This window comes from Panicum virgatum, chromosome 2K, assembly GCF_016808335.1.
Source record: "Panicum virgatum strain AP13 chromosome 2K, P.virgatum_v5, whole genome shotgun sequence".
Taxonomy (NCBI): domain Eukaryota; kingdom Viridiplantae; phylum Streptophyta; class Magnoliopsida; order Poales; family Poaceae; genus Panicum; species Panicum virgatum.
The window spans coordinates 64957479-64972141 of record NC_053137.1 but is presented as its reverse complement, the minus strand read 5'-3'; the positions used below and the strand labels follow the sequence as shown (position 1 = coordinate 64972141).

At 48.2% G+C, this 14663-nt stretch overlaps 3 protein-coding genes across 3 annotated transcripts; all 3 read right to left on the bottom strand.

Moving 5' to 3' along the window:
- Window positions 1-1225: 1225 nt before the first annotated feature.
- LOC120694583 (RNA-binding protein CP29B, chloroplastic-like) lies at window positions 1226-3340 on the bottom strand. The gene is made up of 4 exons (XM_039977757.1): window positions 2924-3340; window positions 2460-2561; window positions 1659-1967; window positions 1226-1564 (listed from the first exon to the last, which is right to left on the bottom strand). The coding sequence occupies exons 1-4, from the start codon at window positions 3239-3241 to the stop codon at window positions 1502-1504; spliced, it is 792 nt and encodes a 263-aa protein (XP_039833691.1). The 5' UTR covers window positions 3242-3340; the 3' UTR covers window positions 1226-1501.
- A 411-nt stretch (window positions 3341-3751) lies between these two features.
- On the bottom strand, window positions 3752-6702 carry LOC120694584 (exosome complex component RRP41-like). The gene is made up of 7 exons (XM_039977758.1): window positions 6429-6702; window positions 5939-6017; window positions 5296-5398; window positions 5087-5207; window positions 4474-4562; window positions 4241-4390; window positions 3752-4170 (listed from the first exon to the last, which is right to left on the bottom strand). The coding sequence occupies exons 1-7, from the start codon at window positions 6580-6582 to the stop codon at window positions 4081-4083; spliced, it is 786 nt and encodes a 261-aa protein (XP_039833692.1). The 5' UTR covers window positions 6583-6702; the 3' UTR covers window positions 3752-4080.
- A 1242-nt stretch (window positions 6703-7944) lies between these two features.
- On the bottom strand, window positions 7945-8960 carry LOC120694585 (probable calcium-binding protein CML46). Its single transcript, XM_039977759.1, has one exon. It carries the CDS (start codon window positions 8811-8813, stop codon window positions 8208-8210), a length of 606 nt encoding a protein of 201 aa, XP_039833693.1. The 5' UTR covers window positions 8814-8960; the 3' UTR covers window positions 7945-8207.
- Window positions 8961-14663: the final 5703 nt, after the last annotated feature.

Below are 14663 nucleotides of genomic sequence, written 5' to 3'. Positions count from 1 at the left end.
GCCATCGGCCTCCCCGAGGGTCGAACTTAGCAACCCAACGACGAGTGTCCACCTGGCGAGGCCGGATCTGGCAGCTTGAATCATGTGACGTCTGTGTGACATTCCGATCTAAGGCTTAATAAGATTAATAGGATATTTATACCAACAAGTTGCAACTTATTTTTCAGAAGCCAGTCTTTAAAGAACTTTAAGATTAAGCGTGCTTGTCCTGGAGAAATTTGGAGATGGGTGACCGACCGAAAAGTCTTCCCGGCGCCCACGAGTAAGGACAAAGTGTGCAAAAAAAGACTTTGTTGGTCTGTGAGGGCATTCTATATCCTAAATAAGATGCTAGATGTAAGCAGACTCGGCTCCGGAGAGGCGGGACGTTACACTTGGGTTCCATATCCCCAACGGGGATGTGGCGGGGTAGGAGCATGCGCCGGAAAGAGGACCAAGAAGCAGCGGCTGAGGCCATGGGGGACCAGGAATACAGTGCGATGGTGTCCAAGATGACGGCCTGTGCAGCATGACCGGCAGAGTGAGCTCGGCTCAGCTCGAGCTAGGAGAGAGAGAGAGAGATCGGAGAGGGAGGGAGGAAAGAGCAAATCAAAGAAGATAGGACTATGTAGGGGTTTTTTTCCAAATGTTTGCCCGTGTGGCACTACGGTCGGCGTGGCGTGTTTGGGGACCTCGGATGAACCATTTAACGCGGTTTAGGGACTCAGATGGATGATCTGAGAGTTTAGGAATCCAGGTGAAACTTCAGGATAAATTTGGGAACCTGTGGTGCATTTTACTCGAAGAAAAATAACACCTTACTACAGCACGAAATGGGGAAATTGTTATACGCAAGCATTGAAGCGTGTGTTGAGCATGATAAGAGTGAAAAGCTCACAGTGAGCAGCTCCAGGATTGAGCAAGAGCAGACGACCCTCATGTTGAAAGCAATCATGAATGTCACAGTTCCCTCATCTCAATCTTTGACAACTCCATTTTTTCTCACAAATTATTTAGAGTTACATTATGCCATTATCTATGATATTAAGGGTTTTTTCGGCATTATAGCTGTCAAAAAAAGTGCACTAACTAAGATAAATTTCCGAATAGAAGATGGAAGGGAGATCTGAATTGTCAGTTCCGTGGATCAGCTGAAAAAAGTAGCTGAATTTATTTTCCAGAAGGATCATACTTTTTTTTTTTTGAAAAGAAAGAAGGATCATACATGATACATGCCATCACGAACATTCAGAAAAAATGTTAGATCATAGCTCATATATGTTCTTGACCGGTGATATGTACGCATGCGGGGACAAATATTTCTACTCTTTGAAAGCGCAATGAGCATAAGAGCGTTTGTGTTCATTGCAGTATGGGAAATTCTCCCCGTATACAACAATTTCACTTCCAGCCCCCATCAACCGAATCTTCATTTTACTTGTAATATGGTGGCAAGAATAGAAGCTAGGAACTAACACTTGGCGAAACACACTATTAAGCTCTAAATCACCATCATGAAATTTCAAAATTGGCGTCTCGGCTTTGATTCCGCAACTGTGACTCGGATCTGTCTGCCATCCAAGTCCTGCATTACAATACAACACTCAGTTAGCACATCTTCTAGGTGAAATAACAATGTACACAAGATACACAAAAAATAAAGGCGATGTAGAACTTACGATGCCATCGAGGTTTGATATGGCATTGTTGACCTCCTCCATGGTACGATAGGTGACAAAACCAAATCCCCTTGACCTGCCGCTCTCCCTATCGTAGATGACCTTAGCATCAACCACCTGCCCTTGCTCATTGAACAGGTTCTCAAGCGTCGAGTTGTCGACACCCCATGCGAGATTCCCCACATAGACCTTGTTTGCTGAATCTGCAAAGCTTCCACCGCCACCACCGCCTCTTGGTGCTCTTGGTGCAGAGTCATCTCTAGGCGGTGGTGGCCCGGAGTTCACCCTCAGTGGTCTTCCTTGAAATGTCTATTTAAGAGGCAAGGCTAATTAGTCAGGACTCAGCAGTTCAATGAGCAATGTGATGCACTATGCATTCAGTAGAAGCAAAATTCAGTTGCAAACAGCTAGCACAAAGCTACGACGTACTCCTTCAATTCAAAATTATAGATCGTTTTGACTTTTGTAAATGCATATTTTTTGCTATGCACATATACATGCGCAATATTTAGCTACACAACAAAACTATGTATCTAGATTTGCCAATACAACCTACAATTTGGAACGGAGGGAGTACTAAAATGTTCAGTTAATTCATATTTCAAGCTTTTTAGCAATGCAAGCTTCAGTGCAAACCAAACATATGAAAGTCTTAATAATCAGCACAAAACATCGGCATTTTATTATTACAATGTCTACACTACTTTTCAGTGTTAATATCATTTCTCTTCAATTAGGTAGCTCATCTGCTCTAGAAGCATACCAAAGGAAAGGTAAACTAAAACATGGAAGTATACTCACATAACCATTGAATTGCTCAACAGCGGCTCCAGCTTCATCAGCTGTGGACATTGTCACGAATCCAAATCCACGGCTTCGTCCAGTCATTCTATCATATACAACCTGGAAAACAGTTACGAATTCTTAGAATAATGAAACACAGAAGGTTCGCTCACTGCATGCAGCTCTGTTGGACTTGACAATTTGTAATGTTTGTGTCGATTTGTGGTCATAATTTACCACAAGGACATTGGTTCAAATATTTTAACAACGCGTAACATTAACCGGGACTGAATTCGGTCAAGTTGTGCAGTGCTCCAGTTCAATTCCAGTGGCCATAGAACACTGAGCAGAGTTTTTTTTTTTAGGAAATCTACGGCAACCCTGAGGTTGACTGAAGCAGAATTATTTAAAAAAAATTAATTTAAAATTATTCTAATTTTAGCAAACTGACCATATGGAGAGGTAAACAAACTCGTATATACCTCGACCATCTCGACGGAGCCGGCCTGCTCAAAGAGCCCGGCGAGCTGCGCGCTGTCGACGCTGAACGGCAGGTTTCCGACGAACAGCTTGAGGTCCTCGGAGAACTCCTCGGCTCCCTCCTCCTGCTCCGCGCCCTCGGTCTCGTACTCCGACGACACCGCGACGGCCACGGGCTCGAACACCCGCCTCCCCGGCGCCGACACAGCGCGCAGCGGCAGCCTGAAGGGGAGGAAGGCGGAGGCGGTTGCGGCGGGCTTCGGGGAGGATAGGGCGAGGAAGCAGGTTGAGAGGGAGGCGGAGAAGAGCGCGGAGGCCATGACGCTCGCTCGGGATTGGGACGGGATGAGGATTTGGATGGAGATAAGGTTCCGGGGCTTGGAGCGTTGGAGGTGAAGGTCGATGGCACGGGAGGATGGGGAGAGTAAGGAGGCTTTTTATACTGAACGGGAAGATGGGGGAACGGTTTGCGCTGTTCGGATATTTGTCAGAATCGAGATATTTTTGTGGCGCTAGGAATGTGTGGCCCACTGTCAGTGTAAAGTAAGAGGCTGGGAAGCCAGCCTACTGTTTAGCCGGACGACCTGCTACCGCGTATGTTTGTTTCCACTTATCTGCACATTGCTTTTTTGAGAAACAAGATTCTGTGATAATCTTACCGTTTGGAGAATCGGTTTTACAGATAGAGCCGCGAACTATGCCTACCCGCTTTGTTCTGTGCAATATTTTCTTTATTGCTCCGCTTAAAATGCAGGGATTTTATATGCAATTGTATAAATTACATAGCAAGTCATGTGATGTTGCCATATCCAAAACAGACTAAAACCGCATGGGGAAAAAAAAGAGGTTTTGTACTCTAGCCCAAAACAGGATCTTGAGAATCCAGGATACGGGAGAGCAACAGTATTACAGTACAGAGGAAAAATGCAGGCGATTCATGAAAACCAAAAGGTTCGATAGAGGTCAGGAGTACATTACATGATAACACCGCCCTGCAACTTCTTCCCGGTTTGAAAGTTCACTCTTTTGCCATGATGGAAATAATCAGCCAATCACCATAACCATGTATGCTCACTCAAGCATCTGGACTATCAACCTCCCTTGCCTACAATTTTTTTGTACAGCTAAGGATGTTGGTGCAAGTGTTGCCTCAACAATGTCATTCGCTTGTCAAAGTGGCAGTATCCTTCAAGCGGTCGCGCAGTATGTCACCAAGCTTACTGCAAGCATCCATGCAGAGCTCTACCGCCTGTTGATGAACATAACAAAATGTTAGGAATCGTGACGGCTTATATACTACCTATGCTAGTGGGGCATACATTGGTGATTTTGCCATCACTCCACTCTCCAGTGAGTGTGAGTTGGGTGATCTCCTTGCGGGCTGGCATGAAAGCTACCACGAGGCTTCCATCTTGCCATGCTTCCTCATCTGAGGTTGGATCGATGATGATGTTCTTTCCAAAACAAGACTGGCGCAAGGAAGTAAATATGATCATCCTCAAGTTTAACTGATGGTCAAGTATGATAGAACAGAGACAACATGGAGCCATACCACGGATACAGATGTAACAAGGTCATACATCATGATTCCAGCATCTGCCAGTGCAAGACTAGCACATGATATAATGATGGGTAGATCACCTGAAATGAAACAACTGCTAGTAAGGTCCAACATAGTTCAGATCTTTGTTAGCAAACAAACTAACACAGAAAAATTAAGTCACATAAGAAAGGTTTCCACTGAAATAATACAGTTAAGATGAGATGCACATTAGCATGCTGTCATGGTCATACTGTAAAATTGTTCACTTCAGGTGAAAATATGGTGAATCATTATTTTACACTAGCAAATAAGTATGTTACTGCCTTATCAACTAAAAGCACAAATAAGCACACTCAGTTCTGCAGAGCAAGTAAATACTAGGTATAAATGGCATGTTCAAACTGGTAGTTATTAGTTACAACTAAGCGCTGACTCTATCTCATAAGCTCAACAATATGAGAGACTCTAGAATCTTAGAAAGATGTTACTACTTCTTAGTGCTGAACAGAATTTCAACGTTTTTAAATAAATCACTGAACTAAAATGAGCATTTCCTTAACAAAATACAAGGTCTACTGTACTATAAATATCACCAAAAGCAAAGGCTAGGATAGTATCATACTGCCACCAGACTCAAGAACCAAGGCAAAAACATCAACAGTGGTCTTTGGAAAAGTGTGTAGCATTACTGCGCCTTCCAAAGCTTTATGAAGCATTGATGAGTACTCTTTGTTGTCTGCTCCCTGGGAATAAGATGAATGCTATCAAGTCCAAAAATAGCTTCCAGCAGATGATCCAAAAAGAGAAACAAGAGGTAAGTAAACAGTGTACCTGTCCACGCACTGGAGTGGCAAATGTTGTATAGCTCACGTTGCAATTGAGCCTACCGACATCACTGTACAGCATTGCTTTCTTACTTTCTCTTGGCCCAAACCTGCAGAGGTATCATTAAACAAAGATGAACAATCAATCAATAACACAGGTTCAAAATAAGTACAGGATCTAACACGTTGTCAAGTTCATAAACAAGATAGGAAACTCAAACATTACAGTGCTATAAGAAGCACCTACTAGAGCCCAAGAAATTTCTTAAGTGAGCAATAGTTAATCGTATAGCTAAATACCATTAGTGATTATAGAGCATAAGTAGCATACAACTAAATCATGACTCGGCACTTCAATGACAAGAAACACAGGTACATAGATCCAACTGACAAGGAACCGTTAGCTGGTGCTTATTAACCTGCATGCCTACTTCGGTTGGCTCTAACTTGCTAATATTTAGCTCCAAAGACACCATTATAAATCTTCAACAAGACAAATTCCACACTTGTAGTAACAAATATATAAGTAATGAAACACAAGGCTATATTGCTGTACAGAATATTGAAGTAATGAAATGCAACTTCACATCATGATATCCAAAACATAAAACAACTGAGTAGTAGGTGGCATTACATGATGTTACACTTACACTGATACAATGACCTTCGTCTTCCCAAATTCCGCATAAGCAGACCCTGATGCAGCCGTAGTTGGCCCTGTTTGCATAACTGCAAGACACATTTTAAATCATAAATGTATCCTACGCGCAAATCAAACTGACTAATTTAAACCCCATAGAACACAGCTTCATTCATAATTTCATATCAAGATTGATGCAGAATTGCAGAGGCAGGCGCAGGAAACTACATTAGGATAAATGACTCAGTGCAGCGAACTTGAAGAGGCATGGAATCCAACCATTTGACAACAGATTAACAAAAAAAAGGGTTAAAACCGGATGAATGGCATATCCGCGTGGCATCAGACATGCCCCCACTCCTCACGCATAACGTCGAACACCATATGTACGGGTTTGGCGAGAGCAGACCGAGGGCACAATCCTTTAGCACAAGCATTCTAACGAGGTGGCCACTACACGGGAGCAAAAATACAGCCGAGGCTGGGGAGAGGGGAGTTACACGCTGGCCGGCAGTCGTGGAAGGAGCGTCCGTCGGCGCGGGGCCAGTTGGCATCCTCGGCGAGGTGGCGCCGCAGCTCCTCCCTCTTCTCCCGCCGCTTGTCCCCCGCGGCAGCCGCCGGGGAGTACGTCCCTGTCCCCGCCTGCGCCGACATTGCCGGATACTATGAGCGCGCCGCCGCCGGTGGCCTGGTCGAACAACAGCGGCGGAACAGAGGGAGACCCTGCGCCGGACTAGCTGGAGTGGAGACGTGTGCTTTGGTGGAGTTGTTCCTCCTCCCCTGTGTGGCTTTTGCTAGGGTTTTTGGCAAGCTTGGACCTATGGGCCGGCTTTTCCCTTACAACATGAAATAAGGCCCAAAGAGAAGAAGCGTGAATGTACATCGGCCCATAAGAAGTCCAAGATAGAAGATTTATTAAAATGCAAAAAAAAATATGGCCCGTGGAGGTCTCGAACCTGCGACCTTCGCGTTATTAGCACGACGCGCTAACCAACTGAGCTAATAGACCGGTGTGTAAGAGAGCAAACTCATAAATTATAACACTACTTTTACAATAGGATGTTGCCGAGAACGCGCAGCCGCAATATGCAAAGGAATCGTATGCCGCACACGCACGATAATTGAAAATTACTCGCTTTCATTTATGCCGCGTGGAGTGAAGATTACTGCATATCTCGCGCATGCCTCCCACGATCAGAATCTCGGGAGAAAAGGTAGCCACTACCTAGACTCATCCTCTCTTTCTTTCTGATGGATCGATGGTGAGCGAGAATATATTCACGCAACGGAGACCAGCGATGATGGATGATGGATCCCCGGGTCGTCGTTTATCATGCGCCATTCGTTACCTCCACAGCTGCAGAGATTGATAACACCCTCATGACTCGTGAGGTTCCAGTCCAGATAGGCGATAGATCGTGTGCACCTCGCCTGCAAGCCATCCGCGGCCGGCACCGATGCTTCCCGTCAGCTTCCCAGCACCGTGCTGGGCTGCTACTGCTAGTGCTTGTACTGCTGTCTGTGGTAGCGATCGTCCCCCCTGCCTTACCTCGTTACGTCCTCCGGCTTGGCCCGGTCCGGGCTCGTCGGTGTCAGCAAGTTTCCACAGCGCCAGCGGCCAACTCCGTCTCCCTGGGAAGCTTCCTCGAAAGACGGCCGCAGGCCAAGCACCCTCTGGAGTCTGGAGTCTGGATCCGGCCGGCACCGGCAGGAGAAGGAAACAGCATCAAAACTTCAAAAGTTGTGACCTGATGAAATGGACCAGACCAAACTCGGCGATTTTTTCGGTAGGGGCCCAAAAAATGCTTGAATGTTGACATTATTTTTCATGATTTTGACCCCAATTCGAGGAAACTTTAGGCGCGCGTGGTAGACTACGAACAGCGAGCTCCATGTTCCAAGTTCCAACACACGGATTGACTTCTACTGCATACCGTCGAAGACATTCAGGGAGGTTTTGTGATCGAAGGCATTCAAGAATGAATCATCAGGCGTAGTACAAGATCACCAACATGATGAGTTCTTTGCAACGGGGCAAATTAGTTCCATTGATCTGCTGTTTCCTTAGCTTGGGAATTAGTGCGTTAATCGCTGCACAGTAGTCCATCCACCCCCATCTCATGGCAGGAGGAAAAAAACACACGCAAGAACCAACACCGTTCGTCTCTCCGAGGACACACACTCTGTCACTACTCTCACATCTCCTGCCACGAGCTGAGCCGACGAAAAGAAAGGGGAAAAAATGAAGTAAATGGTCAGTCAGTTCCTCCGGCTCGATCTCAACACAAGCCGTTCTCGAGGAAGCTGACGAACTGGAACAGGGTCATCCGGCCGTCCCTGCCGCCGCCGGCCGCGGCGATCATGGCGCGGCACGCTGCGGCATCCTCCCGCACGCCGAGCCTCGCTAGGGCGCCCTGCAGGTCGGCCGCGCCGATGAACCCGTCGCGGTCGCCGTCGAACACCGCGAAGGCGCTCCGCACCTCCGCGAAGCTCGGCTCCTCGGCGTCGAACAGCCGGGCCACCTCGTCCCGGTCCATGGCGGGCGCGAGGCCCTCCCCCCGGCCGGCCGCCGCGAGGCCGATCGCGCCCATGATCGCCTCCACCTCCTCCTTGCTCAGCGCGGCGTCCTCCGCCGCCGCCTCCTCCTTTTCCGCCTCGGCGGCGGCGACGGGCAGGTCGCCGCTAACCGGCGAGGCGCTGTACGCGCACTTGGACGGGACGAGCGACCTCGCGAGCGCGTGCAGCAGCGAGGAATGGCTCCGCACGAACGCCGACGCCGCGGCGCCGAGGAAGGTGAGCAGGTACGGGATGAGCAGGAGCGGCTCCCGGAACGAGAGCACCCGGCGCAGGAGCGGCCGCACCGTCGCGTTCCTCTGATCAGCCATCGACGATTGATTACTCTGTGGCCGGTCTGTAGTGTAGACGAGCTTGAACAAAGAAGGAGCCTTTGCTCCGAATGCTACAGCTTTGCTGCGAGATGGTGCGTCGGGGTTCTGGTTGGAGGAACGGTGGGGGAGGGAGGCGAGCTTTATATGACCCGCCGGGGCGGGCAAGCTAGGGGGGGGGGGGGGTGCAGGAATATTGCGAGGTGCGACAGCTTCGGCGGGGAGGGGGAGGAAGGTGACTTGCTTCGGCTTGCTGGGCGCAGGAGGAGGAGGAAGGTGCCCGTCTCCTTCCGCGAAGTACTTGGGGCTGCCAGGGATAGCTTACGCGACCACTTGGGCTGCACAACGCCCTCAGGAAATTTGTTAAAATTAAAGGGGGTGTGGAATAAGCGTGGGCGCGAGAAAATGTGAGGAAACTGGTAGGGGTGGGTGCGGGGTTCAATTCGTGTGGATCGGATGGTTGCATCGGTTGACACTAGCAGAGTTTGACACTGCGCGCTCGCCCCCTGCTCGGAAGCTTCCGGGAAAGTGTTCGTGTGCTTCGGTTAGCCGGCCGGCAGTGCTAGCTAGTACAGACTTGCCAAACTACTGATCCGATAAAATCTGAGTCCATGGATTCCTTTTTTGGATGTTGCTGCTGCGAGGGGCCTGTCGCTGTGATAGTGTGATCGCGACGTGTGCTTGGTATGAATGACTGTGAGACTGTTAAGCTCGGATAAGTGATAAGTCAGTCGTGCCGTGCGTGGATCGGAGCTTCCCTATATGACTATATGAGCGTGAAAATGCAAGCGAGTTTCCTACCGTCTCGGGGTAATTGGTGTGGAAATGTGAAGCCTTCAGTCGTACGGATCAGACAAAACCAGCGCGGTGTGAAAATAAGAAACGCACTCGTGCTGGATTGTTTGGTTTGGGAGAGTGGGGTAGATTGAGCCTTTGCACAGTTGACAGTCCAAGTCCTGAGTTCATACACAAAAATTCCAGCCGCTAGCTTACAGCAAGCAATAGTACTCTATTCGGTTCAAAATACATCAGGTGCAAACCAATCTCTCTGTGCAAACCGTGCAAACTTTAATATGAACAACCGGATCAACATCCAAGAGGCATGAGGGATTGGGTAGTTTTACAGTTAACCGCCCGTCCTTAGATTGAGTAATCACAATTTTGCAAATCCCCCCTCACACCCCTGCACGCCCTCCCCTTGGATGTTGATCCAATGGCACAGATTGAAGTTTGCATTGTTTGCACGGAGAGATTAGTTTACACTTGATATGTTCCCATCTACGTATGTATTAGCAATCAAAGGTAAAAACAGTTTAACTGACATGGATTCTAAGTGTAAAACAATATGTGCAGCCCTTTTTGTCGACCGCAGTGTGCAGTCATCACCTGAGATGTTAAGCAGGTTACTTAGCAGCGCAGAGTTGCGTAGTACTGTAGTAGCACAATAAAGCATAGATGCAAGTGACCATTAGTTGTCCGTCCCTCGCAGGCCCGGCAAAGAGAATCCCCATCGAAATTACTACGACTACGATCAGGCTCCCAGCCAGAAGGCCGAGAACTGCCAACGTGCAAGCACCAAGCAGCTACCCTGGCTCGCAAGAGCATCCGGATCTCACGCACGCACGTCGATAGCCACACCCACACTTGATTGGTAGCTGATTAATCAAGGTGATTAGCCGTAGATTAGTGGCGACCCTGCCCCTCTTGTTGCCCCCTATTCCAATTCTTTATCACTGCACGTACGCTGATCCGGATCTGGTGCCGGGCCGACCCGGGGGCTTAGCGCTAATAAGCAATTTTCGGCCACGCTGGCCGGTACGGGTGTCGGGCCACTGTCGCTGGGGATCAGGGTCAGTACAAAACATCGCGGCTTCATTACCAGCGGGCGCTCGGATCCAGCTTGGTTAGCGTGAACGTCAAAAGACGAGCCCCTTCTGCTCCACGCCGTACGCGTGCTCGCGTACGTCATGGACACGATCTGGCGGCGCCACGTGCGTGCCCCGTCTGCTTCCCGAACTGTCTAGCTGGCACCACGCCGCGCGCGGTCGGTAATCCCAGATCTCATCTCTGATTCGAGCACGAGCTTGTTGCGGCAGCTAAGTAACTGGCTAAGTGAGAGTTAACTAGTGGGTTTATATTACGAACAGAGAGCATGCGTGATGCTTGAACCGGACGGGACGGGGACAGGGGCTGGCAATGGCAAGCAAGTTGCGAGACAGAGAAATTCAAAACTTGAACATTGGCGCGAATTTTTCGTGTGCGCACGAGCGTTGTCGGTAGTATATGGTGGCGGGAGAATGTTAACGAGGGAAATAATTGGGAGGTAGAGGCAGGCCGGCAGGAAATGACGCTGAAGGTTTGAGGGGCTAGCTTGAACGAGTACGGACGGCGCTACGTGTTAGACGGACTGCGTCGTCGGTCGGAGGAGGGACGGAGAACCTCAGAACCAGACGCCAGCAGAAGCCGGCCGGCCGGAGCATCTCCTGGTCCTGATTAACTATTGTCGGGTAAGGAATTAATCTTCGGCGACCGTCCGAGAGCGAGAAGATACATCTGAAATAGCTAGCGCACAGGGCCATGTCAAACTAACATTATGTGGAGTACGCATCGATCAGTTCGCTCGTCTACCTGGGATTTTTTTTATTTTTTTTAACGCCAAGAAGATCCGGCTGATGAAACGGGAAGAAAGAAAGAGCCGTGCAGGCTGCTAACCACGACGACAAGGACGTGATCCATGGGCACTGGCTGCTGCACAGACGCATGGAGTGGAGAAGGGAGTGGAAGATCCTCTGGATAAATCCCGACTGCCCGTCGCAATCAAATACTCCGTTCGTTGGATTATAGCTGGAGCTAGAGCTGGTGACTGGAGTGGTATGAGAAAAAAATATTGTTGATTGGCTGGAGTTGGAGCTGGTGACTGAAGTAGTGTGAGAGAAAAATACTGTAGATATGTGGCTAGCTGGTGAACGGAGTGAAAACCGTGGAGACTTGCGAGGGGAGGGAAGTTTGACCTGAGCTCAACGGTTTAGAGCGACCCCGTCTCCACTGACCGGCGCCCAGCTTTGCCACGAAAGCGTCCGCCCCGGCTGGGTCCACTCTACTGGCCTGATGGCGGGTGCCTCCGGCGCTCGCCTTTTCTACCGTTAGTCCTCTTGGGAGAATCGGACGGGAGGAAGGACGGCGGCTTGACTCTGCACTTGTGCAGGAGGCTTCCAAGAAACAGGGTTCATGCGATTACAGTGAAGCTTTTTTTTTAAAAAAATAATGATTCCAGTGAAGCTTCATCAGTGGAAATTGGAAAAATCACGCACACACTAGCGGGAGCGGGAGCGGGGGGCGGCGGGCTGGCGGCGGCCGGCAACAATGCAGGCGGCAGGATAGCGGATTTTTTATTTTTATATTATTTTTTTCGATTTATTAAAAATATATGCCGATTTTTTTTTTGCAAAAATGTCACCCAGCCGCTGGTTCATCCGGCGGAAGCGAGATACCACCGGTCCATCCGGCGGTAGGTACATAACGCCGGTTGAATCGGCGGTAAGAGGTCGGCTCGATGGGCCGTGGTGGGTCGGGAACCTACCACCGTTTCAACCGGCAGTAGCTGCCACTTACCGCCGGATGAGCCGGCGGTAACCACCGCCTATTAATGCCCGGCCGGCTCCTCGCGCATTCGCTACCCGCGCCGCCGCCCGCTCGCTCCCCCGCGCCGCCGCCCGCTCGCTCCCCCGCGCCGCCGCCCGCCCGCATCACGCCTCGTCTGGGCCGCAGCGCGGCGGCGTGCGCCCAGCCCCCGTGCGCCGGGGTTTGGCCGGCCGGCGCGGCTCGGCGGCGCTCCCCCGGCCACCGCACCGAGGCAGCGCTCGCTACCTTTGGGTCGCAGGTAAATTTTAAAATTTAGTTGTATTAATAATAGTTGGTAGATTATCACTAGGAATATTAGTGATTTGGATATAGTTTTATGTGTAGAAATAGTTTTAATAAATATTAGTGATTTAAATATAATTTATTTTATTATAAAATCGTAGAACATATTAGTCTCATAGAAATATTATTAATTAATATTATATTACATCAAAAACCTACGAATATATGTCAGTAATAGAAATTCTAGAGAAACAATTAAGATAGATGTAAAAATAGCATAAATATTTATTAGCGTTGATTAAATTCTAAAGACGAGTAATTATTGTCGTAAATGTTGGCAGGCATGTCAGATGATTTGTATTTTCAAGTGTTCTATGGGTCAGGAGAAGTTAGATATGGTCCTGAAGGGGTAGATTTGTCAGAGTTTATATCGATAAAAAAATACCCCGAGCTAGAGAGAGAACTTGGATTTCAATATCCAATTGGCTATTTAAGGCTTTCGGCCTTAATCGAGATGAACATGAGATCTCTGTCATGGCAGTGGTCAGTCGAAGGGAACCAGTGTTTTGGGAGTTATGGCCACTTGAAGGGACACAAAACTGGAGAAATTATGTCAATATAAGTAGTAGCAGAGGCTTATCGCTTGTGTTATTTGTTCATGCATTCGAGAATATTAGTTTTAGTACTGAAGCGGGTGGGGATAATGAAAGGCAGTGAGATATAATATCGGAAGATACCGAGACGATGCATGAACCTCATGAAGAAGGTGATGAACTCGAGATTGTAGAAGATGATAGACATGATGCACACGAACCTCGTCAAGCAACTGGTCAGGCTGATGAAGGGGAAAACATTCCAGAAATAGTTGAAGAGTTTCAGAGAGAGGGTGAACAACAGCACAATGCAATGAATGATGATTCCTCGAATGATGATGATGATGATGATTATCATGTCTCACACAACTGGTCCGGGTATGATTTTTCAAAATTAAGTGTAAATGAAGGTGAAGCGGTCCCTTGGGAGTACATGCAAAATGAGATATGCATCGGTTCGGTGTATGCCAACAGTGACAATATGAAGGAAACTATAAAACGTTGGTCCACTCTCTCTTTGCAAAGACAGTTCAAAGTTGTCAAGAGCAGTCCAAGAACATATGACGTGTGTTATGTGAGAAGCGAATGCCCTTTCAGGGTGTACGCTTCTATGGGCAAGTGGCAGGATTTCCCGGAGGTTAGAAAAGTTGTGGAGCACACATGTCTACTTGAGCAACTAGAACCACAACACCGGAATCTCAGTGCAGGTTTTATAGCTAACTACATGTACCCTTTGATCGTGGACAATCCTAGTTATGAACCTAAGTCAATTATTTGTGCTGTTGAAGAGGAGTTTAAATATAAAATTAGCTACAACAAAACTTACAGGGCGAAGGAGAAAGCGCTGGAGATGTGGTGCGGGATGTATGAAGCTTCGTATCACAATATCCCGGCACTGCTGCACACGATATGTCTTAGAAATTCTGGTAGCTACTACGACTTGAAAACGTATTCATGTGCCCAGAAACCTGGAAATCAGGTACTCCAACGGTGGTTCTTGGCCTTGAGCGCTTGCATTGAGGCGTTTCCGCACTGCCGGCCAGTCATTTGCATAGATGGGACATTTTTGACAGGAAGGTATAGAGGCACAATCCTCACAGCTGTTGCAGCTGATGGCAACAGGCAATTATTGACTTTGGCAATTGCCTTCGTGGAGAAAAAATCAGGGGATACTTGGTATGGGTTTTTGCATAGGGTCAAGCAGATGATTGTCAAAGATATAGAGAATGTGTGTTTAATTCATGATCGGCACAAGGATATATTATAAACAATTGATGACATACAGAATGGTTCTCCTGAGCGTCATAGGACTGCACTCTGGCCGAACCTAAAGAGTGGGTGGTGCATGAGTCATATGGGGGCAAACTTTCATAGCCAATTTAAGAACAAAACC

Bases quoted from the DNA above. Each gene is read 5' to 3' on its own strand.
- LOC120694584 (XM_039977758.1), bottom strand. From the start codon at position 6,582: ATGTCGGCGCAGGCGGGGACAGGGACGTACTCCCCGGCGGCTGCCGCG. The intron at 6,018-6,428 runs GTAACTCCCCTC...TGTGTCTTGCAG, and splicing joins CCACGACTGCCGGCCAGCGT to TTATGCAAACAGGGCCAACT. The intron at 4,171-4,240 runs GTATGCCCCACT...GTTCATCAACAG, and splicing joins GTGATGGCAAAATCACCAAT to GCGGTAGAGCTCTGCATGGA.
- LOC120694583 (XM_039977757.1), bottom strand. From the start codon at position 3,241: ATGGCCTCCGCGCTCTTCTCCGCCTCCCTCTCAACCTGCTTCCTCGCC. The intron at 2,562-2,923 runs GTATATACGAGT...ACTGTTTTCCAG, and splicing joins GCTCCGTCGAGATGGTCGAG to GTTGTATATGATAGAATGAC. The intron at 1,565-1,658 runs GTAAGTTCTACA...ATTGTAATGCAG, and splicing joins TATCAAACCTCGATGGCATC to GACTTGGATGGCAGACAGAT.
- LOC120694585 (XM_039977759.1), bottom strand. From the start codon at position 8,813: ATGGCTGATCAGAGGAACGCGACGGTGCGGCCGCTCCTGCGCCGGGTG.